Source organism: Rosa chinensis, chromosome 4, assembly GCF_002994745.2.
Source record: "Rosa chinensis cultivar Old Blush chromosome 4, RchiOBHm-V2, whole genome shotgun sequence".
Classification (NCBI taxonomy): domain Eukaryota; kingdom Viridiplantae; phylum Streptophyta; class Magnoliopsida; order Rosales; family Rosaceae; genus Rosa; species Rosa chinensis.
The window spans coordinates 33,522,424-33,545,676 of NC_037091.1; the positions used below are offsets into that span (position 1 = coordinate 33,522,424).

The 23,253-nt window shown below is 38.6% G+C and overlaps 3 protein-coding genes across 4 annotated transcripts; all 3 read right to left on the minus strand.

Moving 5' to 3' along the window:
• Positions 1-232: 232 nt before the first annotated feature.
• Positions 233-5,981, minus strand: LOC112197607 (NKAP-like protein). 2 transcript variants are annotated; one of them, XM_024338343.2, is made up of 3 exons: positions 4,404-5,981; positions 2,290-3,094; positions 233-514 (listed from the first exon to the last, which is right to left on the minus strand). In XM_024338343.2, the coding sequence occupies exon 1, from the start codon at positions 5,910-5,912 to the stop codon at positions 4,410-4,412; it is 1,503 nt and encodes a 500-aa protein (XP_024194111.1). In that variant the 5' UTR covers positions 5,913-5,981; the 3' UTR covers positions 233-514; positions 2,290-3,094; positions 4,404-4,409. The 2 variants fall into 2 exon arrangements, with proteins under 2 accessions (XP_024194111.1, XP_040374129.1); XM_040518195.1 differs by lacking the exon at positions 233-514 and having other exon boundaries at positions 2,415-2,429; positions 3,036-3,094.
• On the minus strand, positions 1,206-2,129 carry LOC112197608 (pentatricopeptide repeat-containing protein At1g12620-like). Its single transcript, XM_040518728.1, has one exon. It carries the CDS (start codon positions 2,127-2,129, stop codon positions 1,206-1,208), a length of 924 nt encoding a protein of 307 aa, XP_040374662.1.
• Positions 5,982-10,111: 4,130 nt separating the features above from the next.
• Positions 10,112-20,629, minus strand: LOC112197527 (importin beta-like SAD2). Its single transcript, XM_024338252.2, has 22 exons — positions 20,303-20,629; positions 19,936-20,071; positions 19,756-19,843; positions 19,428-19,577; positions 18,605-18,767; positions 17,721-17,905; positions 17,460-17,633; positions 16,443-16,588; positions 16,241-16,364; positions 15,976-16,156; positions 15,260-15,419; positions 15,146-15,187; positions 14,947-15,065; positions 14,662-14,860; positions 13,888-14,019; positions 13,403-13,506; positions 13,034-13,213; positions 12,254-12,393; positions 12,046-12,185; positions 11,327-11,487; positions 11,059-11,185; positions 10,112-10,963 (listed from the first exon to the last, which is right to left on the minus strand). The coding sequence occupies exons 1-22, from the start codon at positions 20,390-20,392 to the stop codon at positions 10,803-10,805; spliced, it is 3,102 nt and encodes a 1,033-aa protein (XP_024194020.1). The 5' UTR covers positions 20,393-20,629; the 3' UTR covers positions 10,112-10,802.
• Between the last annotated feature and the right edge of the window lie 2,624 nt (positions 20,630-23,253).

Here is a 23,253-nt window from a genome sequence, read left to right on the forward strand (position 1 = left end):
TTAGATACTCACAAATTTAATTCCATGTACCCCTTTTGAACTTATTCATTTCTTGGATTCCACGATGTTGAAATGTTCATTTGAGAACAATTTTATTTGTTTGGTTCTTGCTTTTTAATTTAAGTGTAATATCTGTGGGCATTTGTTAGTCAAAATGTTGCATGCTATGTACATAAGCAATGTAAGCCATGTTCCCCATGTCAAGCTGCATCTACTGACATGGAATAATCCCAAATACCCGAGTTCAACAGCTTTATCTTCTAAGCAACAAACTTCCAAAAAATTAAAGATTTCAGTCAAACCAACATTTACTTTCTAGCTAAAAAAGCTGTATACAGTTCTTGAATTACCCTAAGAACACTCAACAATTTCCAAGGGCTTCTCGCCCAAGCTTGATTCAGAATGACTGCTAGTAAGTGATGCTACTGTCCTAGATGATGAGTCCAAATGGGGGCTCGCCTCCCCAACACCCATTCCAACGCCAAGTAGTCCAATGCAATCAATTCTCAAAAACCTAAAAGCATACAGTAATTGTTAAAATCAGGGTGGTAAACAACAAAGCAATTACGCAAAAGCTGTCTACAACAACAAAAGAAAGTAACCAAGTACAAGCTATAGTTGGTAATGGGGGCTTTCTATTTTGTAAACATCTGAATTTCAAGTCCATTCCATTTGTGTTAATAATCTTTAATCCAACTACATTCTAGTTATAAAACCAATCTTCATGTGATCCAAGATCCAAATTTCTAATCCAATATAAGCTGAAGTGATATATACATCCGCAATACTAACAGAACTCCATGATGACCCAACTGAGGAATCTTCATAATCCAAGCAATGATCAAGTAACATGCATACCTGCACTAGATAATATAATATGACAGAACATCCTTCAGAGTTCAGATTATACTACAACGACTGGAGACACACACACACACAAGCTCTCATCAGGACACCTGAACTATGAAAAAAGTAATACGACAGAACATCCTTCAGATTATACTACAACAACAACTGGAGACACACACACAATATCATAGAAAAAATAAGTGCTAAATTTGGAGTGCAACAAGGAAATGCCATTGTGATGGATTTATAAATCAGATCGACAAAACATCCAAGGTTGCTAAAGGGGCAGCGCAGTTTTGAATTTCCAAATTTCCTAGTGATATTGAGAAAGATTTATTTCAAATATTCAAATAACTTCAGACTGAATCTTTAAGCAATGCTAATAAACCAGGATCTACTGTATCCTTCGACAATAAATCAACAGTCATTTCCATAGTTGATGCATCTGCAGAGAAACCCCTCTCAAGCATTTCTTGAATAAGTCTCGTAGCCCTTGATGTCTCCTTGTTATTGATAAAACCTTGGATAATGGTGTTATAGGTGCAACCATTTGGAGAACATCCTTTCCCTCCCATTTCTCTCAGCAACTTTTCTGCTTCAATTATTAAGCCATGATGACAAAGGCCCTGAATCATTATAGTGTATGTTCTCACATTAGGCTGAACTCCTTTTGCTGATAAGCAAGAGAAGACATCTCTTGCAGGTTCAATTTTTTCAGCTTTGCACAAACCTTCAATGACAACATTGTAAACTACTATATCAAGCTCCAATTTGTTGGCTTCCATCTCTTTAAGCAATTCTATTGCCGTAGAAAGTTGCTGATTGTTACACAGGCCATCAAGTATCACAGCGTAAGTTTGACCATTTGGAAGTTGGCCACAACCTTGCATCTCAGAGAACAACTCTTCTGCTTCTTGAATTCTCCCCGCTTTGCAAAGACCATCAATAAGAGTGTTATAAGTAACGATATCAGGAACAAGTTCCAAACGACGCATTCCCATGAAAATTTTGTTAGCCTGATCGATCTTTTTACCCTTGCAATATCCATTAATTAATATGTTACAACTCCAAACATTAACCATGAATCCCTTGCTAATCATCATATCAAAGACTAGTTTCGCCTCGTCCATTTCTCCTCGCAAACAGTAACCATCCATAAGGGAACTGTATGTAATCGCATTAGGTTCAATTCCTCTTTGAATCATCATGTCAACCACACTTTTGGCTTCCACAACCATCCCTTCCTTACAGAATATATCAACCAAGACACTGAAGCACATTTCTATAAGGGATGGTTGTGGAAAATCATCATGTCAACCACACTTTTGTGCCAAATCCAGTCATCATAAGAAAAAATTTTGGAGAGCAGAATTATACACAACGAACTAATAAAAACAATAGCATGGTTCATGATTCATCTTGCAAATATAGATAACATACCATACTTGGATGAAACAGCCATTGCATCATCTCATGCTTTCCAGTGAGTTTGATTCCTCCAAGATCAATGTCCTCCAGTGAGTTTGACATCGTGGCTACCGGATTTAGCTTCGGTTGCTCTAACGGTCTCAAAAGCAAAGCTACATCCATCATCAGATTATTAAACAAAACCAGAAAGATTCAGAACCTCCAACAAGTGGAATCCTCACTCCTCAGTGATCATTGTTTCATTATTCAGCTCCTGACCCATTTCCAATAAAGGAATGACTTCTCCTATGGTTAACCTCAGAATCAACAATAAAAAATATGCTGCTTTCAGCAAAAAGCTTAAAGCAGCAGATTTTACAATTTTTGCTTCAATGACTAGAACAATTACCTAAACCCAATTTTTTAACTGTATTTCTGAAAGTAACAAAGATTATAAAACTTACCCATATGTCATTTTAATTATCAGAGAGAACCTAGGCATATGGAATTAATGCCTAGGTGCCAAGATTTAAAAGCCTAAAAAAAAAGCTTCACGGGCCAACTGCAGAAAATTTAAACACGTACAGATGGAAAGGAAGCTAGACACCACATGTTCATGTTCTTACAGAAGAAAAATCACACACCAATCTTCCTGTGATCCACATTTCTAATCCAATATAAGCTAAAGGGATATATACATCTGCAATGCTAACAGAATTCCATGATGACCAAACTGAGGAATAATCATAATCAAAGCAATGATCAAGTAACATGGATACCTGTTATAGATAATATAATACGGCAGAACATCCTTCAGATTAAGCACTCATCAGGACACCTGAGCTTTGCAAAAGGTAAGAGTTATCAATATCTTTTCTCGCAAAGATTAGCAATATATCTGGGGTTAGCACAAAGCTCAAGTTCGAATACAGGTCTTTATTGAATAAAGAATTTTTTGGATATTCTTTTTACAAACTGAGGTTAACCATCAGAATTGCTGACAAACTACAATCAAACAAGAATTACACTAGCTTGAAGAAACTGCTGCCTTCAAGGCATAAAAAAATTAGAGACAAACTTACTTCGATCAGGAATAATTAACAATCAGTTGCCAAATGAGTAAGAGATAATTCTTCAGACATACTGACTTAAATATTCAGTTCATCACATCTATATATGTAAATGAACAAGCCAAGGTAAAATTCATTATGCCGATAAATCAATCAAATCAGGTGAGAAAGTAAACTACAGAGCATGCAACACATTCTAAGAGAGATATGGCACGAGTTTAAAAAGTATTTTCAAGCCATACTGGGGAAGCACAGACACACAAGACACATCCATGCAGAGATAAATTATACAGATAGGGATAGTCAAATCGCCATAGACCTATCTACTAATTGATATTAGTATAGCACTATATAATTGGCAGCTTACACTTTTTTTTTTCAGACAAATTCCTGGCCAGCCAATTCAACTAGTACCTTTTCAAGTAATGGAATTTTGATTTATATAGGTAAGGATATGACAAAACTAAACTGCAAAAGTTGGAACACAACCAAGCAATAGCATTGTGTTTTCGAATCATTCACTGATGATTGTTATCATGATTCTTCTTTTGTAAACAAAAACTTAAACATTCACAAAGAGCAGCATTTTTAAGCTTTCTTGTTGAACCGAGAAAGTTCTGTTTCAAATATACATTCAAATTAACTTTACAATGAATTTTTCTACAAAGGCAACAAAGCAGGATCTACTCTATCCTTAATGAATATATCAATTCCATAGTTGATGCATCTGCAGAGTAGATTAGACTTCCAAACCAGTATTTTCAGAATTAACAGCAAGGCCAGGAAGATCCATTTTCAGAATTTCAATGATTATCGAAACTCTAATTTGATTAAAACTCAACAATCAAATTAGAAATCCATTTTCAGAATTATTATTTAGTTATCTTTTTGAAATTCCATTACTCACATTACAAATGAAGAAAGCTGTTATATTAGTGAACATAGAGCATCCAACCAGAACATAGTAACCATCACCATAGCATCCAGTTCAGTAGTGCTACTGCTCAATATCAATTCACAACATATTTAGTTCATGAAAGCAGAGGAAGAAACAACTCAAATAACAACAAAACATACATAAAACTAATCATCATCAGGATCCTCAGAGGCCTTGGAAGAAAAGGGATCGTGAGTAGGACCAACATCCTGTCCAATATGGCGCTGAACCAGCCGCTGCAAATCAGCCATAACCTTGTGCTCACGCTTTGCTTTCTCCTCATAGTTAAACATGGCCAATGCCCTCTTATCCTCAGCACTATAAACCTGGTTTTCCTTTCTAATACGAATGGCATTCATCCTCTGGTGCCTACTACCACTCATCACATAGCCAAGACCCTCAAACTTCTGAATCTCCTCTGCAGAAAGACCAACTTCTCCTCTTCGTGGAATACGCTTCCCTTGTTGAACATACTGTGCAATGGCATCACCTTCACCAGGCCTAAGCGCTCCACCATAACTAATATGCCCTTCGGCTCTAGGCAAGGGCATTGGCCCAACCACAGGTTCATTATCCAAATCCAAAGAAGGGTTCCTCTGAGCCTCAAGGATTTCCTTCAATTTCAAGGCCTCAATACTATTCTCATCCATTTCTGGCTCCTCCACTTCGACTAGAGCTTTAGGCTTGGCATCAACTTCAGAATCCAAACTCTTCTCTGAACCAGAATCCTCACTCTCCGTTTCAGAGTACTTCTTCTTCTTACTCTTACTGCTCACCTTTCCCTTCTTCTTCTTCGACTTTACCCTATCAGAAGAATCTGAACCCTCCTCACTATCACTTGCTTCACTCTCATCAGAATCGCTGCTCCGCCTACTCTTCCTTCTTCTCCTTTCTCTTCTGCTCTTCTTTCGCTTACTCCTAGTTCTAGATTTCTTTCTCCTTCTGCGATCCTCTTCCTCATCATCACTCTCGCTCTCCGATTCGCTATCACTGTATCTCGAACTCTTCTTCCTACGCTTAGAAACCGAACTCTTCTTCCTCTTTCTCGACCGCGAATCCTCCGATTCCGACTCCGATTCACTCCTGGCTTTGTCCTTCAATTTCTCGCCTGAATCGTTGTTCTCTTCACCAAGAACCTCTGGAATCTCCTCAGCCTTGTCCTCCAATTCGAATTCATCGTTCTCATTCCTCGGCGGGCTCGGCGTCACATTCCAGATACAACTCCTCAACGCCTTCCTCAGCTTCTGCCTCTTCAGCCTTCGGTACTCCTCAAGATTCAGCCCCTTCAGCTCCTCGTCGGACTCCTCCGACTCCGGCCACCTTCCATTCCGGTCCCTATCGTTCCCGGCGCGCCCGAATCTCCTGGGTAAAGACTCCGGCCCTCCGTTGGACCTAGGGCTTCGTCGAGGCGAGTAAGACCGGTCGTTCCCGGCCCGACCGAATCTTCGGCCTCCGTTGGACCTAGGGCTAGGGTAATCAGGAGAGTAAGAGCTATTTCGGTGGCGGTCGTACCTTTCATAGCTGGGGCTGCGACGGTGGCGGCGGTCGTCGGGTGAGTTGTCATAGTCCGGCGGGGAGTAACGGCCGTTATCGTGATCAGAACGGAATCGTCGATTGGGGGCATGAACGGTGGAAGAAGGCCTCGCCATTTGGGAACCAAAATCTAATTGGAGGGTTTGGAAATCAGACTCAAAATATAAACCCCGTATAGGCTTCGGCCCAGTTTGGCACCTGCTTTTGGTCCAAAAGTGCTTCTGGTGCTTAGTGAGGCTATTAGTTAAGTTCAGTGAACAAAGGCATTTTGTGGAACGGGATTTGGAACCCAATCATGCTGGGAGACTCGGTCCTACGCTCATATTATTATTATATAAGTTAGTTTGCTGCATCGGGGGACGTAATACCTGAATTCCAAGCAAGCATATAGAGAACATCCTGCAAGAACACTACGGAAGTTTCCCGTATCATCCCGAACAATTACCCCAACTCCACCACTTCCATTTGAACCGTAGGCACCATCTATATTCATCTTGAGTCTGCCACAAGGTGGAAACTGCCATTTCCCCACACACCTATTGTTATTGGTCGGTACCTTCTCTGGGTGCAATCGTTGATATTTTAATAACAAATGCATTGAGTCATTGACCAACTGACTGTGTTCATTGGATTGAAAAAGCCCCCATTCCAAAATAGTTTGTTTCTTTCTGACCAAATTGCCCATAAAAGCATAAAAAATACCTCCACCTAATGCTTGTTGAAAACACCCAGCATGTCTCTGGTCCAATCTTGAATAGTTGATTTGATGCTGCTACATAGGCTTGCGTGTTTTAACCCGAAAAATCGGTTCGGGTCGGGCTTTGAAAAAAAAAACACAAAATTTTAAGGCTCGGACCGTTTATGATTAAAACGGGCATGTCTCGGGCCTGAGTTCTCAGTAGTGTATAAGCCCGGATAAGGGCCCGTATAAACCATAGTGCCATATGTCCCTCTGTGATAGGCTAGTTATACACGCCTTAGTGTGAGATCAACCACAGGTGATCACCGAAGCCCACTTCTCTAAACAACTCGTTTCGACAATTCGACCTACTTAGGTTGTGCGCTCTGCCGCTTCTTCGAACCCAAAAACAGTAAAACCCTCAATTTGGCTATGAGCAATCTAGATTTCCAATAGGTTTTGATCAGTTGGCTTTCAATCTGAGAAGCGATCAGTTTGTTTTCATCTGCCTATTACCTATATCGAGTTCAAAAACCACAATCCAGTTTGTGACTTCGTCAGTTTGAAATGGTCACTTCTAGGAGTGAGCTGGTGGCGGCGACTCTAGGAGCTGAGGGCGGTGCGGTAACTGAGGGCGGTGAGGCGACTGATGGTGGTACGGCGACTGATGGTGGTGCAGCGGCTTCAAGCCAGGTGGACACAGCAAAGAGAAAGAGAGAGGATTCGAGTCGGACTCGAAGTAGTAGTTGTCGGTCCAATGTTTGGGATCATTTTAAGAAATTTGACCAACCAATTACAAGCTCGGAACAGGATGGGAAGGAAGATGTAGTCGGATATTGCAGCAAAGCCAAATGTAAGTATTGTAGTACTGTGTTTAAAGCCAATTCCTCTTTTAATGGTACTTCAACTTTTAGGCGTCATATCGAGAATGTGTGCCAACAATATCCTGGTAAAGTAGATTTAGAGGAAGGACAGAAGATGTTAGCTAGTGATGGGAGTACCAATTAATGATTTTCAGGCCCATTTCTGTAAGGACCAGCCCGTTTCTATCCGGTCCGGGCCTTTCCTAGTCCCTCAAGTATTGGCCCGTTTCTAAACAGTCCGGGCTTTTCCCGATCCCTAAGGCTGAAATGTGAAGTTGGGGCCCTGCCCGTTTAATTCGGTCCCGATCCCTATGATTTGGCTGCGGGCTGGGACCATGCCTACGCCTACTGCAACATGGTTTTTGGCACGCAGACCTAGGGAGCTGCAAAGCCACATGCATCATGCATGCTATGACATTACAGTCCTTGAACTGCCTTATTTGTCCTCGTCCTTTTCCAAAATTTACATTGAAAAAGGACCAAAGCAAACCAAGTTGCCACCCCGCACAGTGGCCAAATTGTACCCAAAATGTTAATCATCCTAAACTCTAACTATAGTAGAAACCATGTATATTAATAGGCAGAGCATGAAGAGGAGATCCACTTTCGTACCTCATGCATTGCCGATGATTACCAGAGTTGCCGAAAAATGCCGAAAATTCCCTGGAAAGGCCGGAGCTTCTTAGCTTCAAATCGCCTTCATCGGAGCTCATCGGTGAAAAACCAAGGCATAGGTTTGGTCGCAAAGGCGATGGGGTCCAAACGCCAGTATTCGTACACCTGGAGATGGCCAGAATCGGAAGTGAGGATCGGGTCTTGTCACGGATATCAGAAACGTGTCTCAAGTTCTGAAATTTTTGGAGGCATCTGGGTCGTTGATCCGATCTCGGCTCCTATATACTTGAAAGCAACGGACGAGATTAAATGATGATTAAAATCTACGACCCAGAAGGTACCACTAATTTTCTTTTATTTAAAATGATTTTCCTTATTTTGAAACTTCTTAAGTATGAAATAAATAACTCCGACGTCCGAAAATTTCACAAAATTACCACGGACTCATCATAAAGTGTACTTTACTATTGAGTTATTTATTTCATAGTAAAGTACGCGTTACGATGAGTCCGTGATTGAAGATTTCACTTACTTAAAAATTATAAAGAGCACAAATTTAAATCTTAAATAATTATATCTTAAATCCTTAAATTTTCACGAGCTCACAATACATAACCGAAAAACCTAAAATCTTCACGCATATAACAAAAAACTTTAAATTGCTTATATAATTTCTACAATTAATATACATATTGAGACAAAAGTGATACATTGATAATTTGAACTAGTGTGCAAGTACAATACATGAGAGTGATGAGACAAATTTTAATTTGTAATTACACCTAACCACAACACTTTTTACTTACAACTTATCAAACACCTATAAATTGTTTTTCGCTCTCACAACACTTTTAAAAATATTTTACCAAACACTCAACTGCTTCTTCTCACAGCAATTTCAAAAGTGTTTCCTCTCACAGCAAAACTAAAAGTGTTTCTTCTCACAGCACATCAATCCCAAACTTCCAAATGGGCTTTTGGCACATTTATTAAAACTTCCAAATTTGTGTCCTTTCAAAAAAAAAAAAAAACTTTTGGAAATGATTCTCAATAAACGGCAGGTTTAATGAAACTTGTGAAATTCTAAAACACCCTCGATGAAATTCTCGATTGACACCACCAAATCAAATCAGGTATTTGACATTAGGAGTACTGGTTCAACATCTTTGATGAACGGTTCACATTCTGCTAGTTGTCATGATAGATATCCCTAGTAACAAAGTTTTGATGGGTTGTTAACCTTACCCAATAAATTTGGTCATTCATTTACTTGGAGTTGAGATATTTATCAATGGAAAACTTGAATGGAGAGAAAATGAACTAAACTGAATCATTCACATTACGATATTTACTAACCATATGAAATTGGAATAAGAATGCAGCTGATTTCGAGTGATATTGTATATTAATTATCTCTAAATGAAATTTAAAACTGTTTTGATTATTGAAAAAATGCTACTAAAATAAGTGGTCGAAACCTTATTTTACAAAAATAATTACTGTTGTATCTAAAACAATCAAACCTTGGCAAAGTCATCTAAAGTCGTATTTTATAAAAAATTTGTTCACGTAGTTGCCCGTTAGCATGATCAAAGGAAATCCCACTTCAATGTCAGGAATCAATCCCACTTCAATGTCAGGAATCAATTCATTCATGTTCGCAGCCATAGAGACAATCACACTGCGGCTGCAGGTGTGATCGCAATGACAATATTGATCTTGAGGTCGATGAAACGTTGACCAGTAGGGAGCGGCCAAGACTGGAGTAGAAATAATCAAACAAATTGGTGCTCATCAATGAAAATATATTCATTTCCCCAGAAAGATTTTGTCACGACTTTCACATGAAATTTTTTTTGTCTTTAGACCAACTTTGATCAACTTCACAAATCACAAAAATAAAATTAACATCTGTCTCAAAATTAACTTTTGGACCTACTTTGAACAACTTTGCAAATCACAAAGATAAAATTAAACATTTTCAAACCTTGGTAGTTTATATTGATTATCATCCCAACACAAATGAACCAATTATAACTTTTACCCAAAAGTATTGACCAAATTTCTTTTAACGTGAGAAGGACATCGATGGTTAGTAGTTAGTGTTTCATCCAATAAATCAAAGCTAAGCACAACAAAAATAAATATACACAAAACATCATTCCAATAAATCCCTCTATAAAAATCATCATCCATGTTCTACAAAAAGCAGAAAGCAACCCTAGGCTCTCTGCATCAATGCCAAAACTACCAACCCAATAAACGAATACCAGTGAATCTGGTGGAGTATACTATGAAACGTGAAAGACAGGTGAAAATTTGAGGGCAACCTATCAATACAGCTCTATCATTCACCCTCATGTAGTAGCCACAAAAATGGCAACAAATATTACAAACTCTTTGTGCATGAACCCCCGCTGATATGCACAATGAAGATAGCAAGGGATCCAAAACCAATAATGCCCTGAGAAGGGAATCTTAACCAGATAAATGGTGTGACTAAATAACAGAAGACTCTATAGAGATAAAGGAAAAAAAAAAAAAGGATGGTCGAGGCATATCCTACCTTAGAATAGCCTCAAACCAGACAACGACTAAGCTAAAACAAGACTGAAGTGCCATCTGCAGAGTTCCCTGATCTCCTCCAATCATGTTCCCTGACATCAAATCTAGCATATTGTTGAAGCTATCATGAAGTAGATATGCTTCCAAGCACTTCAAACATGAAATCCCTTCAGAGCAACCAAAGGCTCTGAAGTCCAGCCAACAACTCCCAGCAGTACATCAATGGAATAAGCAAAGAAGAGAAAGGCAAAATTGAATCCACACCAAAAGAGTTAAAGCAGCAATCATGAAGCTGTGGCAACTGATGCCTTCTCCATCTTTTCTTTTTCAATCTCTGCTCTCCTCTGTTCAGCATGCTGTGCTACACCATTTGCAAGTGCCTGATAATGGAAGTCTAGCGTCTGTGTAAGACTCTGAAACCTAGGCGGATCCGATGCTTGCACGGCTTCAAAAGCAAAAAAAGAGGACATCAGGCACATGTCATACATGCCATAAAATCAAGACATAAGCCATATAACATGGGAAGTAGTTTTCACTTACATTTGACTGCATCTACAAAGAAGACAAAAGGATCCACATCGTCAATTGGTGACTGTAACTCCTCATCATCACTGAAATCTTCATCAGAGTCGTCATCGAACTCATCACTTGGGCGGAAACACTTTGCCTGTGACACCACCAAATGATAATATGAGACGCAGGATATATAGCAAGCAAAACAATGAGAATTGTCAAAAAAAAAAATTCCTTTAGAGGCAGGCAGAGCACAGCAATATTGCTTGAGTGGAGGGAAAAAATAACAACACACCTGTGCAGCTAACTTTTGAAATTTAAGGCTATCAGCTTCATCACCATCCTCGGCATCAACTCCCATTTCCTTGTCTGATCCATCCCCACCATCATCGTCATCATCAGTATGGAAACCATCCATATCATCATCATCTTCAGCTTCTTCCTCCTTTGCAGCAGCTGCAAGAGCATTCATAAGAATTTACAATCAGAGCATTCATAAGAATTTACAATATAAAGGTTTGTGTGTGTGACCCGTGAAAAAGAAGAATAATAACTTATGAAATAAATAATATTCTCCTTTCTCAATCTACATAAACTCTACAACTTGTCATTTCAAATTTATATTCAATATATATATTATATAGATATGCAGGGCCCTTCTAGTGAGGGATCCCTTTTTTGGGCCTAAAAACTGAATGGTTGAGATGCCGAAATGTGATCGAAAACCTGGTCTAATGCCCTATCCCTAGAATAGACCAAAAAAGGGATCCCTTAGTAGAAGGGATCTATATATATATATAACTGAAAAAAAAATAAAAAATACTTCATTAGCCTATGCAGAGAAAAAAGAAAGATTAATTTTGCCCAAGTTGAGGAGAAAAGAAAAAGATCAAATCTACTATTGGATCCATATCTGAACATGAAAATGACCACGAGGCAAAAAATTGGGGGCCTAGTGCTAGCCTATAACATGAGTGGCGAATAATTGGTATAGATGAAAAGACAGAAAGATACCTGCAACTTGATCCTTGTATGCAACTAAGAGATCAAGGGTGGCCCTGAAAACACGGCCCAAAGCCTCCGCAGGTAATTGTCCAGCTGGGAGTGTCAGTAATGATGTCAAGCCCAAGCAGCAAACTTTTTTATCATGTTCCCTGCATTAAATTCTAAATTACTACCAATGATCTAGTCGCAATAACAATAAAATTAATCAGTGGATTACCTTTTAAAATGCACACGTACGCCACTTTTCTTAACCTCTTGCAACATCTGGAACCAAAGATTAAATAGATCTGTCGCTATACCCAGCTTTTGCAATATGTTGAGTGTCAAAGCTGCATTGTAGTAAAGAGCATCTGCAATCTTCAAACAGACAAAAAACCGCATAAATTTCAGCATGTCAAAAGTAATCCTGAAATGATGCCAAGTAGGGTTGCATCAGGAGTAGCGATAAATAAATATATTGGAAACACAATTGATACCAAACAATGACATTTTACGGTCAACGCTAATTTCATCACTGACAATTGCAACTCAGCAAGGTTAGTGGTACCACTATTCTGGCATATCACCACTGCTTCTGGGATTTCAGAAACCTCTTTCTTTAGAAATATTCCACTCACCTCACCAGATTAATGGCAAACTATGACAAGCTCGAACTCGAATTACTAAGAACTCCTTATTTCTGATAAGTTAAACTCAGTAAGGGATACCTAACCAAATAGTGTATGAAAAAGCCTATTTCACTGTGCCAAACCACACCAACCCATACAAGAAACGAATCGGGGGGAGGGGGGGAATGAATTATCTAACATATATGAAGCACAATTCCTGATATTCAAGACTCAGAAGAACTGGGCAAAATTGTTTATTTAAAGATGAAACAAATACTGGAACAATACAATAACACACAAGTAGTTATCTGGACAAAATTGTTTAATTAAAGATGAAACAAATACCGGAACAATACAATAGCACACAAGAGTAGTTATCTGTATCTTACCACTTGAACAAGCAGACATTTCAAGTATGATTTTTCAGCTCGACGTAACCGTTCAAATGTAATTCTAATATATGGCTCAACCCACTGATCAACCTGCCCTCTGCAATTCTGAAAAAGTACTTGAATGAGCTTAGGAGCAGGCTCTATATCACCATCTTCCATATTCCTATCTGCCAGGATCTGAAATGGACATAAAAAAGGTAATAAATAAATAAACAAGAACATAAATGTCATCAACCTAATCAACAAGTGCAGCAATTACTAAAGTCAAATGTTATTTTGGATTCTATATCCACCATGCAATAGGTTAGTAGTTCTAGTATTGAATGCATGGTATCATTCAAGAAGTTTAGAGAAGAGGGAACTCACAGATGAAATCATATTCCAAAGGCTTTGCTGGTAGTCTGGTTCTTTACAAGATAAAAAGTGTGCAGTCCCCCTCGATATGTAGTTATCCAAAGGAACCAGAATATCTGGGAGGAAACATATTGTCTGATAAGAACCTAACAAAAGTACATAAATGCATATATGTCCAAATTTGATTACATAAATCCTTAGTCTTCTAAGTCACATTAACACTTTTGCTGTCTTTCACCATCAATCAATTTTATATTATCATATGGAGAAGGGCAGGGTTCAAATGGAAAATCTTCGGTCAGAAGAGGAAAGTTTTGTCCCATTAAAACCAACTGATAATGCATTATTCTTGAATACCCAAGATAAGCAGTAACGTCATAATACGTCATAAAGTCCTCATCAATAGATAAAATTAATACATATGAGACTATTATAATGTTTAGAAAATGATAGAACAAAAAACCCTCTGAAAAAAGGATTACAAAAATTCAACTCACTTGGAAAGAAATCTATAGCCCAATCGGCTAAAGCTTCCATCATCAATGGCCAAAGACTCCACATATCCAAAGATATTGTTGGAGAGAAAAATGTCATATACGATACAATTTCCAACACCTCTTCAAAGACCTCTGCATAAGAAAATTTATTAGAAGGGCATACGTTCAAACCAAATAAATGAAAAGGGATGCATCTGTAGTGTTGACAACAAACTGAATAATAACACGAACAACGTCCACTTGTGAGAACCCATAGTGAATAAATGATTCTTTTACAAGGTGAGTTATAGATTATGCTTATTTCAAAAGCTTTTGCCATTATTTCAATGTGTTGATAATGCTAGTCAAACCATATATCGGGTGGAAAGTGATATAACAAAGAACCACAGAACTTTCTGAACTGAGGTAGCAAAAGGATAATTTCCACTTAGATATGTTAGAATCTCTTAATGACCTATAAAGATCTTTCCGGACATGGCATCCATATGGCCACTAGGCTTATGCTCTTTTAACTTTCACTAGAATATCTGCTAGTTTTGACATACCAGAAGCACAATAAGTTTTAGACAAACATATTTATGTTGCACATACAGAAACCACAGTCATTTCCATTCCTTTAAATTTAAAAAAATAAAAAAATAAAAAGATATCGCATACAGAATTAAAGAAGTTAGCAGGATGCAGTTAAGCAGAATAAAAGAATACAAAGAGTTAACATCACTTGACATGAGTTATAGGTATACAAGATGGAACAGAGTTAAGTATCATACAAACCTTGCCCATCGGTTGTCAACATTCTACGCATTATAGGAAGCAAAGTTGGTTCAACTTGGACAAAGAGATGTGGGAGCCTGCTCACTGATTCTAAAATGGTGCTAATAGCACGCAAACAACCAACAGCTGCCAAAGCACCAGGATCATCGGCCTCATCATCAGCTTCAGCTGTATTCATACACCTCCAGAATGCGGCTGCCTATAAATTAGAAAGTAACAGACTTAGGCAAGAACAGCTAAAGATGATACTTTGGTGGTCTGAACATAATGAACAGAAAATATTACCAGATTTTGACACAAACCAAGAGCATATGGTGCCATTTCCTCCCCAAACTTGTCCACTATAGTCTCCAGGGTAAAAACCAGATCTTCATTCTCAACCTCATTCATAAGCTTGAAAAACTCTGAACAATAAAATGTAGGAAATGGATAAGTCTCATGATGATTGTAAATGATGCATAGCAAAGGTTTCTGTCTCACATACCATCAAGTAGCTGAGGAAGAATTGGGCGAATTTCATTCAAATCTGCATATTAAACAAAAGAAGAGTAAATCAAATATTACAAAACAACTATGAGAGATTTTTTAAGGTATGTACCTCTGCAAGCTTCAACAAAGGATCGCAAAGCAAACACTGAATCAACTCGAACAGGAAGTTCTGGATCTCGCATCCCTGCGACCACACTATGCAATGCTTTAAGGAAGTTGTTCGGCTCTGAGAAGTTAATATGGGCATACTGTCCTGCAACCCATGCTGCCTAATCACAATGGAACAACAATGGATAAGAATAACAGTTCATATGAAATAAAATATAAAATTGAAGAAATACCAAGATGGCTTCAATAAAAAAAAATAACCAAATGACAGAAAGACAAGGAAGCATGAAGTGCACATTTAAACATATGAAAGAATATAGTGGATTCACGAATAATGACAAATAAAAACCATGGAACATCGCAGAAATAATGGATTTTAGCCTAATAAAACTACAAGTCATCCTTTGTTCTCTTTTCTAGCATTATGCTCCTTGTTTTCTTAAAGTTGCCAAATGAAGATCTCCATGATGCTTTTCATGAGCATCTAGTTGGGTTCTCTGTACAGATAAAAATTGACGATATCCTACTCAAAGAAAACTCATATATACTATAAAATTAAGGGATATTCCAGGTGGGAGTTTTGTGCTGGTTGCACTTCCCTATAATACCTCCATTTCAACATGTACGGAACAAAAACAAAAAGCAAAACTAAAAACCAAATTTAAGTTCTATAGAAGAATGCAAAAAACAAAACAAGAGGAATTTGATGCAACAAACCTTAGCTCTAAGATGCCCAACAGGACTACTAAACTCGGGGAATACATGTTGCACTAACATACGCTCTAGTTCAGACTTGTAAGGTTCCGTTTGTTTCAATTTGTCACAAAGTGCTCCAATAGCAAGAAGCGCGCCATCTTTCTGTCGATAGGGTTTGTATTCCATCGGGGCTTCATCATACCTTGATCAGGCAATAAGGTAAAAACTAAATCAATACCAAAGCACCAAATATATGTATCATTTTCAAAAGAATATGAAAAGCTACCTCTTGAAAATTTCCACGATGAATTGAAGGAACGTATGAAGATTTTCCTTTCCACGTTTCCTAACCAACTCACTGACAAAGTCCATGGAAGCTGTTCTTGGACTGTATAAGTCTTCAATGATATCTGCACAACCAAGACAATGCGTTACACATCTGCAGGGCATAGATCTTCAAGCAATGACACAAGATCTTGAAAACTAACCGTAGCCCTTCCTCACATATTCATGTGGGTCTTCATCCCATAGCTTTTGGTCATTGTCATTGAAACACATCAGGGGAAAAACTATCTCAAAAAGAAGAACATTAAGTCGTGGTTGCAGCAGATTGTACATGCTAATCTTTGAGATGCTGCATATACAAATAAGTTCACAAGAAGGTTAGGGAGACACCACTTATATTTAACCACACTATGAAGTAGAAAAGAAAAGAAATCTGCTCTCAACTTGCACCACACTAAACTCTGCACTATAACACTAGGAAGTTCCTACTTGGGGGTTAAGAGAGCAGAAAAGAAATCAATCAAGTACTTTTGTCAAAATAAATAGCCGACATCCACAACTTGCTAATATCTTCATTGAAAATGTCAGACAAATTACTTTAGGGAATAGTAACAAAAGAAGCAAGTCTGCTTGGCAGCTTATAACAACGTTTGCATATACAATATACATACCCTCTACTTGATAGTCTCACTTTTATAGATAAGAATTATTATTCAAAATAGTAGATTCTGCGAGTCCTCTTGAAGTTTCATAAGGCAGTTCAAGCATTGAACAGCAACTTCACAGAAATTTTATAACACAGGAACAGAAATAGAACTACAAGAAAAAAGAACTGAATTTTCAGATCATATGTCCTAAACCTCAGGCCAACCAATCCAGAATTGGGATCAAAGCATTGACCTACAGGTGCAAACCCTTAAGCAGGACTACTCGGTGTTAAATATATTCAGATGAAATTTTGGACTATGTAACAAGTCAAAAAAAAATATGATTTGGACAGCTCCATGTAGGATTAAGGACTACAGTTTAGGGCAGCATCCCATGTAATATTAATGGTTTACGTAGGATTTAGGAATAACTACTTTTACAATAAGCCAGCTATTTTTTAAAGAAATTGTACACATCACATATTATGTCTCTGATAAAGAGTTTAATATTCACTAACCGCAAAAAATGAGAAGAAATAAGAGGATGCAATCTATGAAGAAAAAATGGCACACCTATTGCTTAAATATTGAAGAACAAGATTGGTAACTCTGTCAGGTAAGTATCCACCCGTTCGAATCACATTCAGCAAATTCAGGTGGCACTCCAAAATCTTCCCAGCGTAACTCTTCTGAAACATTTGAGCAAATGCCCTATTTTCTGGGTTTTGGAGCTTCAAATCTCCAAACCTGTGGACAAAGGTATCAAAAATGAAATGACAGATGAATGCTTTGCACTCGAAGGTCATTCTTATTTTATTTCATCCAAGAGCTTACCGTGTGTACAACCGGTTTAAAATGTGGATAGTCCATTTCTTCACCTTCCACCACCCCCATGCCTTTCTAAGATCAGGATCTGCAGGTTGGCCTTCCACTGGAACTGGTCTCTCCAATATATTTAGGAAAAGCATCATCCAAGCATTGAACACATTGGGATCAAACAGCTGCTTTGGAATCTCCAACTGACAATAATTCAAAATGAAGGATATGTAAATAATACAAGTCTAAACTTTACCAGTAGGATACCTTAGGGTTGTCCTATGAAATAAATTATTACTTATAACGGCACAAAAGCTGTGGTTCAAAAATTTCCAATCCTTTCAAACACCCAGGTATCAATATAAATTGAAGGAACTCAGAAGGGGAAAAAAAACTGTTTTGTAGCATGTTTTCAGGCAAAGCAGTTTCCATGTAAAGAACCTTTAAAGCAGGACAACTAGCCATGAGAACTAACCATAGACTAATACATATACACATACGCAAGGACCCAATACTTGTTGGAGGGCTATAAAAATAAGATACAGCAGGATTCATACATGTCATGGACATCTACCTTAGACAGGAAGGAAATGTTACTATGCCACTAATGTCTCAAGTTATATATACTACCACTGCCTTGATTGCACTAGTACCCAAATCATTTCACAGTGTATAAATAATATCATTTCACAGATTGAATGAATAACTTTCAAGTAAGCATAAAACATTTATTTAGTTGATGAAATGTTGAAAAGGAATATGATTACTTTGTAGATTTCCATTAAAAAGTTGAGTGATTTAAGGTGGGTATTAGCAAACTTTTTACGAAGACTTATCAACCCATCAATATGGTTCAAATGCACTACAAAAGCAGAACAAAAAAAAATTGGTCCAGAACATACATAAATGGATGACCAGAAAATTTTACAGATAAGCTTGATCAAATCTGCTACTTCCAGTGTTGGGTTGGGAATCTGGACAAGCCGGTTGAATATATTTAGCAGATGTGGGAATGTCTCCTCAACAATAAGATAAACAGGTGTCCTCTCCTCATCAGATTTGAACCTAAGAAAATAAAATTACATGGTCAAATTCAAAAATAATTCTTAAGGTACACATCATGCAAAAAAAAAAACCAATGGAAGGCCTAGCAGACAACATTCTTAGCTAACATTTAATATATATATATACATTTCATACTAAATGAATGGATATAAACTACTAGAATCTGATGAGTTAGGACAGATATCTCTCTGAATTTAGAATCAAATAATTGTGACCCAGACATAAACCCTAAACACACAAACAGTGATGCTTCTTTAATCACAATATTTCTAATGTGTAAGTGGACCGTATCAGACGCCACACTGTTATCATCCCAGTGACAATGAAACAATGCAAGTCAACATCACTCTAGAGACATGCATAGACACCATTCACATGTATATACGATGGCCACAGGCACAACAGTAAATTTATGGAATACAGCTATCAGGAAACCACATGATGAATATTTCATTACTATGATCCCCACTGGATAAGAGAACATAATTATCATTAACTGCCATAACAATCTTGTGTTCAAATACACATTAAGCACACAGTATGCCTCAGATGGAAAACTAGTAGCTAAACTTGTAATTTCATTTAGAAGGCAGTGCAACTCCAGGCAATAGCCATATATAAGAATCACTTCATAAGAAAAGTAGATTATGACACACTTACTCGTATTTTCTAGAAAGAATCCTCAAGACAAACAAAGCACCATAGACTTGTTGGTCTTGTAAGTTGTGCTTCACCCAGTCTAAAAGCCGTGGCCACTGCTCAGGGTAATCGGCATGAATAATTGTCTTTAGGCACTCACCCAGTTGCACCCTGTACAATGACATTAGATCACCAACGAATCAGGAACATTATTTCTCATGACATTATATAGAACTAACAACTTGAAACAAAACACAAAGACAATGTGCGTGCAGAGTCACAGGCCCACAGTTGTTTAATCTAGCTATAAGCACATTAACTAGAGTAGCCGAAACAGCAAACAAAGTACCTCAACAATGGGGGAACCTGTGTAACAAACACGAGAACGTGCTCCCTAACCACCTCTTTATCAGCTTGTGATATCTTATTCTGCTCATCTACACACAACAATCAACAGGGCAAAGAAGAATAAGCACAGCTAGACTCATCCACGGATTTCATATACAATCGCAAACCAATCATTACATACCCGGCTCATGAGGTGACCAGTTCTTCCCAATGAAGTTCTTGAAATGGATGCTGGCAACCTGACGCACACCCATGTCGCAGCTACCATCCACAATAATTTGCAACAGTCTCACCAAATGCTGCGGTGTATACTGAATCTGCAAACCAAAACCCCCCAACATCAACATCATCAGATGAAAACCCCCCACATACATATAAAACCCTAATCAAACTCATCACCAACCACATAACACCAATTCACTACGAATCAAATCAAACAAGGAACTCAAAACCCAGTCTCGAATTACACAATTCTGATCAACACGGGTCAAGATTACATATTCACATATCCAATCAAACCGAAAAGATGATCAAGAAATTACAAGAACCTGATTGAGGCTGTGCTCGGCGGCTTTACGCTCATCGGGATTGGTGCTGAGAGCAGCTTGGAGTACAACAGCAAGGCCAGGAAGATCCATATTTTTTTTGTTTTTCCAGAATTTCGATGATAATCGAAACTCCAATAGGATTAAGAGGTCGGCCAATCAAAATTGATCGGAACCTAAACCCTAGGTGAAATTGAAGAAAGGGGATGATGGGGCGAAACCAGAAAGGCGAGGGGGATAAGAGTAGGTTGTCACCACTAGGGTTTAGACAAGGCTTTTTGCACAGAGATACAACTCTGTTGAGTGTGCTGCTATTTAAAGCCACTAGGGTTTACGCTTCTAACTCAAAACTAATCATTCCAGGGCCCTATGAAAGAAACCAATTGCACGTTCACAAATTTACTTTTTTATATTACATTTTTTTTCTTTTCTTTTTGTTAAAACTTCTTCTTTCTTTTTTTTTAATTCTTTTACTCTTTTAGGTTGATTACTTGGTTTGGCCGAGATTATGGTTGTCTAAGTTTGATTCTCACCGACACTAAAAGGGTCGGCCTTCTTGACGCTACTGGAGTTTGGTTACACTAAAAGTGTCGGTCTTCTTGACGCTACTGGAGTTTGGTTGGTAGGACGATCGTTGAGATGAGCTGCAAAAATTGGAAACAATCAATTGAATCATCATTGGCTTTGCGAGCCTTAACTAATGCGTTGAATGATATGTGGGTTCGATTTGTGTGACTGAGCAGGTTTGTTGTCTTTCCTCTTTGACATGCACCTTTGACATGCACCAACTTTAGGGATTGCTCAAACATGCTGAGTTTGTATGGAAGATTTATCTTTAATACTCAAAAGACGAGTCAGGATTTTGGAAGAGTAATTTACAAATGAGACGCTTACAACCACCAAACCAATCATTACTAGGTCACTTCAACATTCTTTTTTTTTTTTCTTTTAAGCGGAAAACGATGACTTCATTTTATTAGAAAGATTACAAATACAACAAAAAGCCATTACTTGAGTAACTACACCTCATCATCTAGTTAGCGATAGCACACAAACTCCGATCATCATATCCAAACCCTTAAGATATAAGGAAACCTAAAATGCCCCGACAAAGCTAAATAACTTGGTACCGGAAATGCATTTTGTTTTTATGCCAGTGGGGCTTGGACTTAATTGGTAAGCTCCCTACGGCGGTAGGACAGTTCAAGTACGCCGTTGTGGCGATGGACTATCAGACAAAGTGGGTAGAGGCAGAACCGCTCGTGGCCATCCCGACAGAAAAAGTGAAGAATTTCTTGTGGAATAATATATATTGCAGATTCGGAGTCCCGGACACTATTGTCACGAACAACGGGGCCCAATTTGATAATGATGAGTTAAGGGCATACACTGAGAACACGGGCACTAAGATCCTGTACGCCTCGCCGGCACACCCACAAACTAATAGCCAAGTGGAAGCTGTCAACAAAATAATCAAGAAGATTCTTAAGAAGAAGCTGGACGACGCCAAGGGCCTTTGGACCTCCAAGCTCCAAGAGGTTCTGTGGGCTATCAGAACAACAGTAACGGAGGCTATCGGAGAAACTCCTTTCTATATATATGGCTTTTGGAACAGAGGCAATCCTACCCATCGAGACACAAATCCAAAGCATAAGGATCGAGTACTTTGACTCGGGTACCAATGCGAAGGGCCTTTGGCTAGATGCCGACATACTGGAGGAACTACGGGATGTAGCGCACATACATAATCTCGCAAACAAAAGGAGAATAACCCACTACTACGACGCCAAAGTACAATCCCAGAGGCTAAAACTGGGGGACTGGGTCATGAAACAAGTGTACCTGGAGCTAAAAGGACTGGACCCTTCTTTGACAGGTCCCTATGAAATCGTTGAGGAAGTGGGTCCAACTACTTTCTACATCCGGGACATGGACGGAGTAACCTCCCGACATCTATGGAACACACAACGTCTCTAGTACTATTACAAATAGCTCCCAGAGCATCTTACCTTAGCTTTTGATCATCCAACTATGGCAAGCTACCCACCGGGTACTTATTTTTGTATGGGTCACCATGTGGTGCTTGAATGGAAAAATGAATTATTCAAACCATTGCTTCCAGAATCAATTATACTGTTAATTACTCTATTCCGGTAATAAGTAGTTTAAGCATACAAGCTTTGACAAGGCATAAAATACAAGCAATCTTAATCCCTTTCAATATTCCCATTCAAGTAGCAAAAATCACAGCCAACAACAAAAAAAAAACTTGCCTTTCTAAGAAAAGGGAAATATTTAAACAGATACCTAGGTATTGGCTAAATAGCCATTGTTCAAAATAAGGGAAACTAAAACAAAAAATATACAAGGTTTCTCATCCTTGGGCCTCAGATTGACTCCCACCGGCATCACCCTTAGCTCCAGCCAGCTCTGCTGCGTTCTATTCAGCCTCCTGTTGTTGCTTCTTCTTCTTTTCAAGCTATGCCTGCTTGAACTTTGCCTCGTCCAGGTACCCGGCATCAACCCACTCCCGAAACTTGAGGATCACAGCCCTGTCCTGGGCACCAAGGAGCATGTCTTTCAACTTGGCGGAAGTTTTGTACTCCTCAACTGCCTCCCGACGCTCTTCAGGAACATGACCCTCCAAGAACTTGGCTTTGGCTCTCCAACTGTTTTCCTTCTCCTCATCATCACGAAGAGGCTTAAGCTCTTTCTTCAGCTCACCCACCATCCCTTCCAGCTCGGAGACTCGCTCTTAAACCTCCTCTAGCTTCTCAACCTTGGCAGACAAAGAGGCGACATTCTGTTTCAGCGAGTCCCGCTCTTTCTCCATCTTCCCTTTCTCCTCGTGGAGATACTTCACCTGCCCGGACAGACTATTTACTTCCTCCTTCAGCTTGGTGTCCTCTTCGCTAGCATCGATGGCATAGACATTATACAACGTCTGTACAACC

Bases quoted from the DNA above. Each gene is read 5' to 3' on its own strand.
- LOC112197607 (XM_024338343.2), bottom strand. From the start codon at position 5,912: ATGGCGAGGCCTTCTTCCACCGTTCATGCCCCCAATCGACGATTCCGT.
- LOC112197608 (XM_040518728.1), bottom strand. From the start codon at position 2,129: ATGTGCTTCAGTGTCTTGGTTGATATATTCTGTAAGGAAGGGATGGTT.
- LOC112197527 (XM_024338252.2), bottom strand. From the start codon at position 20,392: ATGGATCTTCCTGGCCTTGCTGTTGTACTCCAAGCTGCTCTCAGCACC. The intron at 15,188-15,259 runs GTACATACCTTA...TTTAATATGCAG, and splicing joins CTTTGTTGAAGCTTGCAGAG to ATTTGAATGAAATTCGCCCA. The intron at 11,488-12,045 runs GTATCTTTCTGT...ATGCTCTTGCAG, and splicing joins ATACAAGGATCAAGTTGCAG to CTGCTGCAAAGGAGGAAGAA.